The sequence below is a fragment of the Hoplias malabaricus genome, chromosome 2, assembly GCF_029633855.1.
Source record: "Hoplias malabaricus isolate fHopMal1 chromosome 2, fHopMal1.hap1, whole genome shotgun sequence".
Classification (NCBI taxonomy): Eukaryota; Metazoa; Chordata; class Actinopteri; order Characiformes; family Erythrinidae; genus Hoplias; species Hoplias malabaricus.
Window position 1 is genome coordinate 54032769 of NC_089801.1, and position 15955 is coordinate 54048723.

The 15955-nt window shown below is 37.3% G+C and overlaps 1 protein-coding gene across 1 annotated transcript; it reads right to left on the reverse strand.

Moving 5' to 3' along the window:
* Nucleotides 1–559: 559 nt before the first annotated feature.
* On the reverse strand, nt 560–15683 carry LOC136686438 (interferon-induced GTP-binding protein Mx3-like). The gene is made up of 14 exons (XM_066660217.1): nt 15631–15683; nt 13397–13596; nt 12996–13133; nt 11868–12022; nt 11624–11762; nt 11325–11523; nt 10782–10860; nt 10382–10504; nt 9740–9872; nt 5908–6066; nt 5215–5291; nt 4896–5117; nt 3085–3338; nt 560–698 (listed from the first exon to the last, which is right to left on the reverse strand). Exons 1-13 carry the CDS (start codon nt 15681–15683, stop codon nt 3114–3116), a joined length of 1902 nt encoding a protein of 633 aa, XP_066516314.1. The 3' UTR covers nt 560–698; nt 3085–3113.
* Between the last annotated feature and the right edge of the window lie 272 nt (nt 15684–15955).

Genomic DNA, 15955 nt, shown 5'->3' on the forward strand with positions numbered 1-15955 from the left:
CTGATGCAGTGAACTAAATGAAAGACCAATTAAAGAATAATTAGAGAAATATTGGTAAATGCCTAAATATGATGCCTTCAGAAAGTACATGACCCAAAATTATTACTTAACATTTAGATTTTTAGTTAAAGGGCCACATAATGTGTGATTTTCAAAAATCAGTTTTATTTTATTATTATTTCTTGTGTCAGGCTTTATATGTTTATTTATTTATTTTTTTTCATTTGACTAATATGCACTTTATCAACTGAATTAAAATTACAGGCCCAAAACTAACACAATATGTAAAACCTATGAGTGGTATTTGTAATTCCATCCTATATCTTTGTTTACAGCATTTCTGCTAGATGTATATATTACCCTTCTGAAAGACTTCTAAATATATAATTTATATTCAATAAAAATACCTAAAAGTGGGGAAAAATTGCCTTTACACAGTTATATATTTTACACAGATTTACACACTTAGTATTACATTATTTTGAAGTCAGAAGAGGTGGAGAAATGAGACACAGCCATACTGCATTTAATGCTCTTTATTATATGTACTATCAAGGGTGTAGTGAACAAGAACAAGTAAACACAGCAGTATTGTTGGCTTGGTGTATATCAAAACTGGCAGAACCCTTACCCACTGTCACTCACATCTTGCTGAGGGAGGGTAAAGCTGTGCCCACAGCAGTCTCCACACATCAAGCCTGAAACAAACACAATCATATATCACCACCAATATAACCCATTAAAAAAACGAATAAAACCACAGATAACCTCTGAACAGGTTACAGAATAAAAAAATAGTTTAAATGCAAAAAAGCATGGAAACGTGATTATGTGAGCACCAAAGTATACCATGCTATGCTCTAAATGAGAGAGACATCATACTCTTTTCCAACAGTTTGCACCTCCAAACTGTTATAAATTAATTCTAAGTAAACTGAGGTAATTCAGTAAAATGTAAGGTATTCACCTGAGAAAAGACACTTTTACATAATCTTAGAATGCATTTAAAGCAAAGGAATGTGGTCTCTGGAAAAGCTGTACATGAATCCAAGTCCACCATGTTCAGTTATAAGTCTCAGTTAATGTTTAAGGCACTGTGAACTACGTTCCCTGGAATTATATAGCACTGACTTAGGGATGAGTTGGAGTTTCATCAGTACCTGACCTCTCTAAAGTTCCTGTGACTGAATTCATCAAATCCTCAGAGCATTGTCCCAAGACTAGAAGAGTAGACCTCAAGAGTGGAGTGAGACACACTACCGATAATTCCTCTTATTTTTTGAAGATCCATAAGTTAATCTGTTAATAGTGCATTCAGCTAAGCATAAACCAGGGATATTAGTTATTATGTAGGAACATTAAGGCAGGGCAGCCATAGCTTTGATATTAAAGGAGTCAGCTTGAGGCCGGAGGGTTGCCGGTTTAATTCCTGGGACTGGCAAGGAAAAATTAATTTACAGCTGAAGTGCCCTTGAGCAAGGGCGCAGAGGTGGTTGGCAGCCCCCTGCCCTGGTTGTGGGTATGTGTGTGTTCACTGCCCTTACTGTTTGTGAGTTCACTACCATGGATGAATTGATGAATTTAATGAATTGGTCCCTCCATTCATCAAAAAAAAAGAAAAAAAAATGTGTGGTTACTTTCACTTAATTTGGCAATGCAGACTTTTAGGTCAGAGCTGTGCTCTGCTCTGTAGTAAAATACAATGACTGAAAAATGTGAATAAACAAAACTTTTTCCTAAAATAATACATATAAATGGTGTGTTTCTGTAATGTTATAGATGTTTTTGCTGCATTCACTTTGTTTATTTTTTTTATTATCATTTATTTGTTTGGAGGGGGGTTGATTTCAGGGATATAAAATAAAAGCACAGTGTAATATGTCTTTAAGCAGAAGATAGAATAGGTGAATCATTTGTTTATATCAGTGTATATGTAAGAAAAAACTAGATCCATGCATTTTTTAAAAATTGTTGTTAAATGATTAAACTCAAAATGACATGCACTCGTACCAAGTATGAATTTGATTGTACAGGTTTGCTGAAGATGAAACTACTGGTATTGAAAACTGTTGGTGTAAATTGTGATCGCTCATCTTCTGATCATATTTGTTCATGAGCTGTTTTGATTAATAAGGGCCACAGGGCACAAATAAAAGGATATCTTAATAACAAACAGCATGTTTATAATGACAGTGGTTGTAACTTCTAAATGATGGATCCAGTTAAATAGCTAAGCTAAGCTAAATGTAACTTTATTAAGTTGTAAGAACCTTCTTTCCAAATTTTGTTACAACCAAGCATGATGATTTGGTGGATGTTTTTTTATTAAATATTACAATACTTGATATTCCCTCTTATTAAACATGGGAGAATCAGTATGCAAGAGAGTAACAAGCGAAGTCCTAAAAGGGTTTAAATGGTCAGAACTAAATAACGTGTCTATATTTGTCTCAATCTGTAAGTCACACCCATAATTGCTGTTTGGTCAGTAATACCATGTTGGACAAAATAGAAATGCAAAAGTGATTGGCCACATTATCATAAATGAGACTGCAGTGCCCTCTTTTGTCTTTAAAAGTCTAAGATTAATAACTAAAAAAACTACTGGATTTTGGTTCTTTTTCTTTTAGTATTTTTTTTTTCAACAGTTTCAAACATATTTAATTAGATGTTAAAAGTACCTAGGTTTAGTTCTGTACTGAGAATTATATTCACTGGTGAATACCACTCTACACAGAAGCACAATTCATCAGTTTATTCAGATTTATTATTTTTTTTAAGTTGTGTTCTGAAGTTTTATGTAGACCAGGTCCCAATGCAGACTCTACCACAGTTCTACAAGTTCTCATGTTTACCCTGCTCTAACACACACGGTTCACTCCAGGAAGGGCTTAATATTTGTGTAGTTTTATCTGGACCACTGGGAGCAGGAAACGATAAAATGCGCTGGAGAGTGGTACCATTGATGTAGATTGTTTTAAAGTAAACATACAAAAAAATGTATATATTACATTTAAAATAAACATTAATTGGAAATGTTATTATTGCAGCTAAATACTCCCAGGTTGTCAGATTTTCCATTACCTATGATGTTAGTTTAAATCAAAGGTCCTTCAAAGAAAGTTGCTGAGCTTCTCTTGAGCGAGGGTGAGACGGTCAATGCGGTTCTGCAGATTAACACGTCGTCTGCTGACCTCTGACTCTTCTCTGAAGGCCTCATTTACATTGGAACCATCCAATAACCCCAGCATCTCTCTGCAGAGCAGATGCGCAGACTCCTTCAGCATGAAGTAAAGGATCAGCATCGGCACCTGGTCCGCCAAACGCTCCACAACAATCTGGTGAGAGAGAAAATAATATGCTGTAATAGTTACCTTTGATAGACAATTTTAGGCCTTATGATCAGAATATTTTAGGAGATGATTAATTACAGATTTTTTTTATTGTTTCAATAGGTGATAGACAAGGCTCAGTGAGTTATATGATATATCTCAAAGAAACAAACATTACTTACTGCTGCCCTACTAATTTTTCATTCATTTATTCCCCAGAATCATTTGGTCAAAGGTAGGAATACACACTGTAGGGGGTGCCAGTCCTTCACTGGGCAACGCACACACACACACACACACACACACACACACACACACACACACACACACACACACATATACACATATATACAACTATGGACACATTTGAATTGCGAATCCATCTACCAATGTGTGTTTTTGGACCGTAGGAGGAAACCAGAGCACCAGGAAACCCATGCAGACATGGGGAGGACATATCAAATTCCTCACAGACAGTCACCTGAAATGGGAATTGAACCCACAACCTCCCTGGAGCTGTGTGACTGCGCCACCGTGCCACCCCCTCCTAATTTTTATAGCATCATAATCTGAGGTCATGTCTGTATTCATAAGTACCATGATGCAGGTCATTCTTATTGGAATCTGAATCATCTTTATTTAATCCTAGTAGCACTGTATAGACAGTTTTTGCTTGGAAGGACGAGAAATTTCTCATCAAGAACGTATAATGCTTAGCCTAATGGCACAGTAGTAGCTCAGCCTTGATTTGTAATTCCTCTGCAATTGCTTAATATCGCCATAGCAGCAACGAATTCGGTGACCAAGTAAACAAGGAGGAAATCTACAAGACATTCTTACTATTCTTATCATTTTCTAGTGTCAGTATTTTTAAAACAATAATCTCTTTATACAGACTTGTGGCTAATTAAGTCAAACATTGACTGGCATGGTCTTGGACATTGTATTTGAATTTTTGAGTTATGTCAGTAATAATATTTTTATTATTTTTTTCAATTCAGGGTTGCAATGGGCCTGGAGTCTCCCCGGAATCACTGGGTGCAAGGCAGGAACACACCCTGGAGGGGGCTACAGTCCTTCACAGGGTGAGTTGCCAATCCACCTACTAACGTGTGTTTTTGGACCGTGTGAGGAAACCAGAGCACCCGGAGGAAAAGTCACAAACAGTCACCTGGAGCGGAACTCTAACCCACAACCTCCAGGTCCCTGGAGCTGTGTGACAGCGACACTTCCTACTGTGCCACCTTGCCACCCTATTATTATTATTATTATTATTATTATTATTATTATTATTCCCAGTATCTGCACTGACTCCTTTGTCTAGTGCTATCATAATTCCAGGTTATTTGGACTCTAATCTAATTGAGCTGAACAGCATTACACACATTTTTCCAAGTTATTCTGGATAAGATTGCCTGCTAAATATTGTAAATACTAAGTAAATATAAATGTCATGTATTATGCAGAGATTCCAGTGTGCATTTTGTGGTTAGGTCGCTGTGGTTAAAGTAGTTCTTTAAGGTGGTTTTAACCTAATACTAATAAATAACTAATAAACTATACCTCATAATAAGCCTTCAGCATTTCAGGATACTTGCTCCTGCTGTCCAGCCCAGCAAAGTTATCCTCTGAAACTTTTTGACCATCTGCAGCAAGAGAGGTCTCGTTCAAGGATTTGAAGTAGATTCCATCTTGAGTGTAGACCAGTTGCTCCATCTCAAACTGCTCCAAGATCCTCTGCTTCACTTTGGCTTCTTGCTTTGACTGAATGTTGTCGATCTTGTTCTTAGGTAGCAACAATGTTTTAGTACAGAACATTAGTACATTAAGAGTATATTAAGAATTGTTCTCTTAGCATTTATTAATATAAAATAATCATTACCATGGCAACACACTGGAGGTAGGGATAGTGGGGGAAGCACGATCTGGACACATCAGAGAACTGTTTCTGTATAGTCTCTGAAAGGCATAAAACAGATCACAGTCTTTAAATCAGGCTGCCATTGTAAAAAAGAATATGTTCTTAATGAGTTGCCTGGTTAAATTTAAGGTTAAATACATTTTTAAAAATGCAGGTTGACCAAAAAATATTGTTATTTGGAGATTTTGCTCTAAATAATTCATCATTGAAGCATTATTCACTTCAGAACTTCCTAATTTTTCACAGTGTTTATCAACTTAAATTCAAATTCAGTACCAGGTCACAGTCTGTTCAGTTCATAATTGAAATGAGAGATCTTTTTGAACTCTGAGCAAAGCTGAACATCAAGTTGTACTTCCTGCTTTCCCGGGGCCAATTGACTGATATTACCATTGAACTCAAATTGTCAAAGTGTGCAAGAAGAAAGGCTAAGCAGGATCTACCACATAACATTTCGAGGCTATAATTATTAATTATTTCAACATTTCTTATTCAGCTCATCAACTAAACATTGGATTCTTTCTGAATTGGAACAGGTGTGTTTTGGGATAGGAATAGCTGACTCTGTGGTTCACTCAAAGGAGGTCCTAAAAAGATCTGTATTAAAATGAATGAAACCATGAGAGAAATGTGGTGTATGAGATGTAAACATACCTCTTATGACCTTGAGTGTTTCTATGGCTGGTCTCTTCAGCTGGATCACAAGTCTCTGAACCACCATCTCAAAAACACTGTAATCACTGAAGCCAGGCAGCTCCCTTCCTCTATATTTCAGATCATATTCTTTCACCACAGCCTGGACCGTTTCATGAACTGTTTTAATTAAAATGAATGAAATTTAATCTCTTCTTTCACATAATCATATTTCATGGAAAAATATTTATACACTTTTCAATGTCAAACGATTTTTGACATTGTTTATTTTACCACTCATCTTTTAGTTTTTAACGTCAATAAATATTAATATTAAAATTAACCTAGTCTAGCCAATGACTTCAAAGCCCATTAAAAATGGATGCTGTGTAAAATGTAAATAAAAAATATATGCAATGATGTGAAAATCATTTACTAATATTTTTAATTGAAAAAGGTATAAATCAGCTTTAAATATTTAAACTGAGAAAATGTATTGTCCTTTTGAATTTGATGCGAGGGCAGGTTTACCACTTTTTCCTTTTAACAACACCCTAGCGTTTGGGAACTGAGGCGACCGGTCACTATAGTTTGGAAAGTGAAATGTTTTCAGATTCTTGCTTGTTATAAGAATTTAACTGCTCACCAGGGGCCTCATTTATAAAGGGTGCATACGCACCAAAGCAGCTCTGAAATGTGCATCCGTAACATCCCACGCAAACTGTGATTTATAAAGAAATATTTTGAGGAAAAATTAGCGTGTATTTAAGCAAGGTTTGACAAATTCATATCCATATAATTTTGTGGAGAACACAAATTGGTTACATCATGTGGTAAAAGAGAATTGCACGTAAATGTGAAACGTATCCATCTATAACATAAAGATTTAAAAAAAAATCTAATTTAAATAATTAAATACGACAGAGTTTTAGGGTTACTACATTGAAAAAAGGTTCTGAGAATAAAGTCAAAATTCTGAGAATAATCTCGGAATAATTCTGCATTCCACAATTACACTGTGGTTGTGTCTACCCCATTATAGGTGCAGTGAATTATTCCAACATTATTCTCTGAATTATTGGTTTTGGGGCGGGCTACACAGGGGCACAACAGGTAGTGTTGCTGTCATACAGGTCCACTGTGGGACCCACTGCGACCCTGAACTGGATAAGCAGTTACAGACAATGAATGAATGAATAGTTTTGGGGCCTTGTTCCTTGCATATAGAGATTTCTACAGAATCTCTAAATCTTTTAATGATATTATGCACTATAGATGATGAAATCCCCAAGTTACTTTGTATTTTAAGTTTTCTATATCTATTAGTTCGTGAAAATTAAATATAGCATTAAAATAATTTGGGGCGGCACGGTGGCACAGCAGGTAGTGTTGCAGTCACACAGCTCCAGGGGCCTGGAGGGTGTGGGTTCGATTCCCGCTCCAGGAGACTGTCTGTGAGGAGTTGGTGTGTCCTCCCCGTGTCCGTGTGGGTTTCCTCCGGGTGCTCCGATTTCCTCCCACAGACCAAAAACACATGTTGGTAGGTGGATTGATGACTCAAAAGTGTCCGTAGGTGTGAGTGAATGTGTGTGTGTATGTTGCCCTGTGAAGGACTGGCACCCCCTCCAGGGTGTATTCCCGCCTTGTGCCCAATGTTTCCAGGTAGGCTCTGGACCAACCGCGACCCTGAACTGGATAAGCGGTTACAGATAATGAATGAATGAATTAAAATAATTTGCACATCATTGCATTTTTCTTTTTTTTTTACAACTTGCAGACCATCCCATATTTGCAGAAAATATGGTTTGTACAAACCAGATTCCAAAAAAGTTGGGACACTAAAGAAATTGTGAATAAAAACTGAATACAATTATGTGGAGATGGCAAATATCAATTTTTTATTCGTAATAGAACATAGATGACAGATCAAAAGTTTAATCTGAGTAAATGTAACATTTTAAAGGAAAAATATGTTGATTCAAAATTTCACAGTGTCAACAAATCCCAAAAAAGTTGGGACAAGTAGCAATAAGTGGCTGGAAAAAGAAAATTGAGCATATAAAGAACAGATGGAAGACCAATTAACACTAATTAGGTCAGTTGACAACATGATTGGGTATAAAAAGAGCTTCTCAGGGTGTCAGTGTCTCTCTGAAGCCAAGATGGTAAGAGGATCACCAATTCCACCATTGTTGCGCAGAAAGATAGAGCAGCAATACCAGAATGGTGTTACCCAGCGTAAAATAGCAAAGACCTTTAAGTTATCATCATCAACCGTGCATAACATCATCAATGGATTCAGAGAATCTGGAACAATTGCTGTGCGTAAGGTGCGTAGTTCAATGCTGTAAAACTACTGGAAGCTTGTGATCTCCGGGCCTTTAAACGTCACTGCACCTCAAACAGGAATACCACTGTCAAGGAAATAACAGAATGGGCTCAGGAATACTTCCAGAAAGCATTGTCAGTGAACACAATCCACCGTGCCATACGCTGTTGCCAGCTGAAACTCTACAGTGCAAAGAGGAAGCCATTTCTAAGCAAGCTCCACAAGCTCAGACGTTTGCACTGGGCCAGGGGTCTTTTAAAATGGAGTGTGGCAAAATGGAAGACTGTTCTGTGGTCAGATGAGTCACGATTTGAAGTTCTTTATGGAACACTGGGACGCCATGTCATCTGGCCCAGAGAGGACAAGGATAGCCCAAGTTGTTATCAACGCTCCGTTCAGAAGCCTGCATCGCTGAGGGTATGGGGTTGCATGAGTGCTTGTGGCATGGGCAGCTTGCATGTCTGGAAAGGCACCATTAATGCAGAGAACTATGTTCTAGAGAACTCAGGTTCTAGAAGGACATATGCTCCCATCTAGACCACATTCTGCAGCAATCACAACATCATGGCTACGTAGGAGAAGGATACTGAAATGGCCTGCCTGCAGTTCAGATCTGTCACCTATAGAGAACATTTGGCCCATCATAAAGAGGAAGATGCGACAAAGAAGGCCCAAGATGATTGAACAGATAGAGGCCTGTATTACACATGAATGGGAGAGCATTCCTATTTCTAAACTTGAGAAACTGGTCTCCTTTGTCCCCAGACGTCTGTTGAGTGTTGTAAGAAGAATGGAGGATGCCACACAGTGGTAAAAAATGGCCTTTTCCCAACTTTTTTGGGATTTGTTGACGCCATGAAATTTGGGAAAAAACATTTTTCCCTTAAAATGATACATTCTCTCAGTTTAAATTTTGATCTGTGATTTGTGTTTTATTCTGAATAAAATATTAGATGTTGGCACCTCCACATCATTGCATTCAGTTTTTATTCACAATTTGTTTAGTGTCCAAACTTTTTTGGAATCTGGTTTGTAGATAAGGAAGTATATATAAATTTCATGTTCTATTCCATGTAAGAACTATTCATTCATTCATTCATTATCTGTTACCACTTATCCAGTTCAGGGTTGCCGTGGGTCCAGAGCCTTCCTGGAATCATTGGGTGCAAGGCAGGAGGAACCTGGATTGGGCCACATTGGGGGACACAAACTCACGGACACTTTTGAGTAGCCAATCCACCTATCAACGTGTGTTTTTTGGACCGTAGGAGGAAACCGGAGCACCCAGAAAAAACCCACACGGACACAGGGAAAACACACCACACTCCTCACAGACTGTCACCCGGAGCAGGGTTCGAACCCACAACCTCCAGGTCCCTGGAGCTGTGTGACTGCAACACATCCATGCCACCTGGAACCATGCATTTTGTAATATTTGAAATATCACTTTAGACTTATGCCATAATAAAAAACAGTGCTTGGCACAGCCAAGACTTCCCTGCCTACAGCAGCTGATTTACTTACATGGTGGCTTTGTGCTGTCTAGATGGTCTTTCCACTTTTTGAATTCTGAGCGAAGCTGAACAAACAAGTTGTATTCATTTCCTGCTTCACCAGTTGCCGAGCGATTGATCTTGTCGTTGAACTTCATCAAAGTCTGCACAAACAAGGGACAAGCCACAGTGCATTTCAGGTTTTTAAGCATGTACATCTTTGTGCCTAATATATTTTGCACATGTAATTTTTATCTCCATTCACAGGTCATTGTATCAGGTTCATCTACCATAAACACAATGCACAATTCATCAGTTTTAGGCTACATCACCTAGTTTTTCAGATATCTGGCTATTACTGAGCTAGAAAGAGTACTGCTCCTGGATGAAAGGTAAAACCCAGGATGGCACTTGTGCATTCACACATGTTCACCACTATGACCTTCATTTAGATTGATGTGACTAATTTTGTTAGTGTGAAGTGAAAAAAGAAATAAAGTGGCTCTCTTTAAAATCCAAAAAAGATATTAAATGGATTCTAATGACTCTCATCATTAATGAAGACTCCTACACACAAAACTTTAGTTAGTACCTTAACAATATGGAGATTGGCAGTCTAGCAGTCCCTTTATATACAGTGTCACACGTTGAAGAATAAGAAGTGGTCACTCACACTAATGAAGAAATCTTTCCTTTTTTGTGGATCCAGTGGGGGTCCAGCTTCATACTGACTCAACTCCTTTCTCAAATCCCAGAGTAGTTTCTTTATTTGCTCTGAGAGCAGAGGCAGCGATTTCTGAAATAATAATAAAAAAAGATCACGCAAAAGACATATTTCAATAAATCTATATTGGGAAAAGTGAAGCAGCAATGGGGATGTGATCACAGGCCGTCACAGACATGACTGCACATAAAATGTACGTTCAAATGTAGAAAGTTGTTCTTGTCTTTGTGACCAGCTCAGCTGAGAGCTGCACAAAATAATCTACAAATATCAGTTGTTAGTGTTGGTTGGTGATATTGACATTTTAGGGGAAAAAGACACTTGGATACATTTAAAAATGAATACGTACTTTGATGTGATCAACCAAATGTTGAGTCAGTTTAGTAGCGAGGCACTGAATAGTTGCCTTGTCCTCATTCAGAAGGCAACTGTATATAAGAAGAAACCATGCATATTATGGGTTGGTCAAAGGTCACAGAGAGCATATAACTTACAAATTACAGATGACATGCTCACTTGAAATGTGAATCTACATATAAATTATGATAGGGCTGTGAAACTAACATGGAGGGGGTGGGTCTACAGACTCAGACTACACTGTTGAGCCTTCTGCAGGTGTAGAAGCCTAATTCAGCAAAACAGGGGCGGTGCCTTCATGATGACCCCTGTGAAGAACTAGGGAAATAGTGGGTGTTTTGGGTATTCATGCTGGGCCTAGTGAGTAACTTTAGTTGTTAGATGTCGCTAGTTGCTGATCAGATCTTAAATGGCCACATCAACCTTAGTGGACAGAAATATAGTGGTTGCTATAGGAAGAGAGTGAGCTGGGCCCTGTGTGAAGCTCCAATGTACTCTCGTAGGATATTTTACAATTTATCCTGTGTACAATTACCTGAAGTATTCATGCCATTTGAAGAAGTCTCTCTCAACTCGAGTAGCTTCTTCCAAAGAGATTTTATTATCAATTTGCTGCTGGCCACGGCACTTAACCATGATGTATCCTTTGCTTAAGGGAATGACCTGATTTCTGACGACATCCAGTATGTTTCTCTCTGTTCCTTTGTCAATAAGATCTGGCTTAGTAAGAATAGCTGATAGGGAAAAAACATTTTTGTATTATCATATTTTAAATATTTTATTGAATTAAAGCTACACGTTGCTATATGTTGCTTTGATTGAATTTTTCTTTACCCAGAGTTCTTTTCCCTTCAGGGTCCACTTCTTGGGCCATTTTCAGTGCCTCTGTTGTTGCAATGTCAACGTTGCATGGGACAACAACCAAATTGATGGTTTCATCTCTCTCAATGTATTTACGAATTAGACGGTTGATCTTTGTGACAGGAATAAAAGGCAGAAATATATATAAAAAAAGTAATTTACTTTTAAAATGTTATGGTCCTAGTTTTACACTTTTCACTCTAGTTTTAATTTTCACCTGTTCCCCAATATCCTCAGGTTGACCTTTCACAGGGACTCTGGCGATTCCAGGCAGATCGATCAGTGTGAGGTCACACACTTCAGGAGACATAATCTCCAGAGTGATGAGATCTTCACATATTCCAACCCCATCTCCAGCCAATTCGTTCTGAACTGTTAGACACATGAAAACTTTGAATACATGCACTTGAAGATTAGAGTTAGGCTACGTTTCAAGTAAAAATGTATGTCCCCTCACCACAAAAACAAACCCTGCAGCTTAGTAAATTGTTAAAGTATTGAGTTACTTGCAGAACTGTAGTGGAACCTCTTAACAAAATCATCAATATCAGTAATCAATAACCATCAATATCATTCATTCATTCATTCATTGTCTGTAACCACAGAGATTTATTCACTATGCATTAAGTTTTATTCACTCAACTATTATTAATACTTAACTAGGGGTCTATTGTGGGGAATTCACTGGAATTGCTTTATAATTTGTAATTGTTGTAAAAGTTATTTACTTCCTTCAGTAAAATTTTCACATTCATTTCCTTTAATGTTTCTTGGTTCTGTTACGCTCTCCTCCCAAGTGCACACTAAAAACATGAGGAATTTGGTGTGTTTTCCCTGTGTCTGCGTGGGTTTCAAATACACACATTGGTAGGTGGATTGGCGACACAAAGGTATCCATAGGTGTGAGTGTGTAAGTGAATTTGTGTGTGTGTGTGTGTGTGTGTGCGTGTGTGTGTCGCCCTGTGAAGGACTGAGTGTGTACCTGCTTTGCACCCTGAACTGGTTAAGCAGACAATGATTGAATAATAATTCATGCTCAGTGATATGCATAACAGGGTCTTAAAGTATTTAATGTGCATTACTATCACAACAGACCCTCAATAAAGTACTAATAATTGTCACAGTGAATTAACTTAATGAATATTTTGCAAAGAACAGGACATAAAGAAACCCCTAATTTGTGGTCCTTACAATAAAGTGTTACCAAATATTGAAAACAAAAAAGGCACAAAGTATTTTACTCAAGTACATATACATTTATTTTAAATGGCACCCACTTGTGGGCCATGACACTACATATAGTTCTTCAATGCAAACAATTTTGCTTAATTAATCAGAATCATACCTTTCTGAACATTAGCTTCAACTAGTGAGGCGTCATCAAACGAAATGTACTTCCCTTTGTAAGATATGAACGCTCGCCATTGAACTCCACCCCTGATTTTCTTCAGCTTTAGCTGCAGAGGACACCTGGTAACAATACCTACAGTGGACAGAGACCATTGTTTGCATATATGTATGTATGTATGTATGTATGTATGTATTTATTTATATTTAGTGGTTCCTATGATGTTAAAGAGAACAGGACAAAAATATGGCACCACATTCTTACACTTTACACAAGAAGGAAAACTATTAACAACATAAGTCAGGATATGTCGTCAGGATTTTTAGCAAGAAACTTCACATGATCTTTGATCTTTTGATACTGTTACTACTTGATACTTTTTATTACTCTGTACTCACCACTCCCTCTGGGTAATGTCACTCCAGACAGTGCCTCCAACACTGAGCTTTTCCCCGAGCTCTGATCTCCAATCACTGCTATTGTTGGAAGAGCTAAATTGTCATCAATACCTATCAGTCTTAGAGAGTCAATCAGATCGATGTAAGGACGAACTTTCTCCTCAAAATGACTGTGGAACTGTCCTTCGCATCTATGCTTACTGTCAATGAGGAATGCATGACATAATTTAGGAAAACAAGTTTTTATAGACATTATTCAACTGTTTTTGAAACTTCATCATAATAAGTTATTTCGTAATATTAGCTGCACCTTAATCACTCATTCATTCATTCATTTTCTATAATCACGTATCTAGTTCAGGGCCATCATTTGTCCAGAGCCTACCTGGAATCCCTTGGTGCAAAGCAAGAACACACCCTGGATGGGGAACTGGTTTCCTCCCATGGTCCAAAAACACACCTTGGTAGGTGGATTGGCAACTCAAAAGTGTCCGGAGGTGTGAGTGTGTGTCACCCTGTGAAGGACCGCTTATCCAGTTCAGTGTCTCGGTGGTTCTGGAGCCTACCCAGAATCACTGGGCACAAGGTGGGAATGCCAGTCCTTTTCAGGGCAACACACACTCACACATTCATACCTAGGGTCACAGTACCAATGTCTGATTGGCCAATGTCTGAGTACGCCATTAAAAATCACTAAACTGAAAAGTATTATATTTTATTACTTTTATAACTGACTCCTGACATATGATGAAATTTTCTATTCATCTATATAAGTGTGTGGTAGCAACTACAAAATAGTCTATGCCCATTACTATTTTGGAGAGAAATCTCTTTAACCAATGGCTAATTGTAGTTGCTAGATCATACCAAATGAATGAATATAAAAACAAAATCATTGACCTAGTTGTTCTTAAATCATAATAAAGTCACTTAACAGAAACATCAACCAATTTCAAACGTAAATTGTGATGAAATATTTCAAGGTGTTTAAAGTATGATTCAGCTATGGTCTAAAATAAAACAATGAACAATGTAAGGCCCACTTGAATATAACCTCACACCTGCTCATTAAATATCACTAAATATCACACACTGATTTCTATTGAGACAATCATACAGTAACAACTGCATAAAAAGTCAGATGTCAGATTAAATCAGACGTGGAGCCTGGCTCCCATAATCAAGAGATTTGGCATGAAAGAACACACAGTGAAAAGCACCCAAGTATTTGTAAAAACAGAAGCATATTATTCTTCCAGCAAATTATCTCACTATATATTATCTCACTTTTTTGTTGTGGTTGTCATCAATGTCATAAATAATAATGTTCATAGAAAGTATAAAAATAAGTGAAAAAATAAACCTCCAGAGTATGTAAGGGAAGCACACACATCAAACAAGGAATTCACAATCTCCATAAGTAGGTGTGTATCACATGATCTGAAAGAGAGCCATGAGCTAGTTTTACAGCACTCCAGATGTATAAACATTGAAAGTATAGGTGATGCTATAGAACTGATGATATCCTTACTTGTATTAACAAGATCATTCAGGTAAACCTGTGAAATTTCATGAGTTTTTGAAATTCATCCGCTTCCCAAAATGGCATGTAAAATTTCGCACATTTCAAAATGGCTGAATTCCTGTTGTGTGGACTCAGATAACACAAAGTGATGTTTGTCTGCTGTGATGTGATCAATGACCTTACAAAATTTCAGGTTCATCCTGACCATTGTCTGTGTTTTGGGGCCCTATGGAGCTTCTGAATCACGCCCAAGCCTGTGCTCTTCATAACTTTTAGAATTTTAAAAAAAGTGAGTTTTCAAGCATAGGAAGTGCTTTAAAAATGAGTGAATGTGTTTAATATAAGAATAATAATAATAAAACCAATAATAATAATAATAATAATAATAAACACAGATAACATTAGGGCTTTGCACCTCCATGTGCAGGAAATGAGTCAAAATGGAATACATTCAAAATAATAATATTTATAATTGTAACAAATAAAAAAAATAGGTCTTTGCCTCCAATACTTGCACCCTAAATATTAACTTTAGTAATATTTATAAAGTAAAACACAGACCTATAGAGACTTATCCATCTCTATAAGAAAAATACTGGGAGATTGGGAGGTGCAAGGTTTTTTATGACATAAAACAACCTTAAAGTAATATACTAGGCAGATTTTTATTAGAAGGTTTCCCTTTTTTACAGTATAAAATGAAACTCACCTGCTTTCAGAAGCTGATGAGACATCTTCATAACTGCCTTGATCATTCTCCATCTTCTAGGAGACAATTGCTGAGGGAAAAATACTGTTTGAATAACCTCAAAACTTAAATGCTACTCCCAGACAGCAGAACTGTTATTTACTCACCTCACTCTCTCTGCAGCAACCAGTATTTCAGAATAGGAAGAACGCGACTGGGCTGCAAGTGTATACTACACCCATATATAGAGGCACGCCTACAGTCAATGTGAAACTGAAAGTGAGTAAGATACATATTGTTTGAGGAGTTTCCCCAGCTACATTGGACCTGGATTTCCAGATTGTAA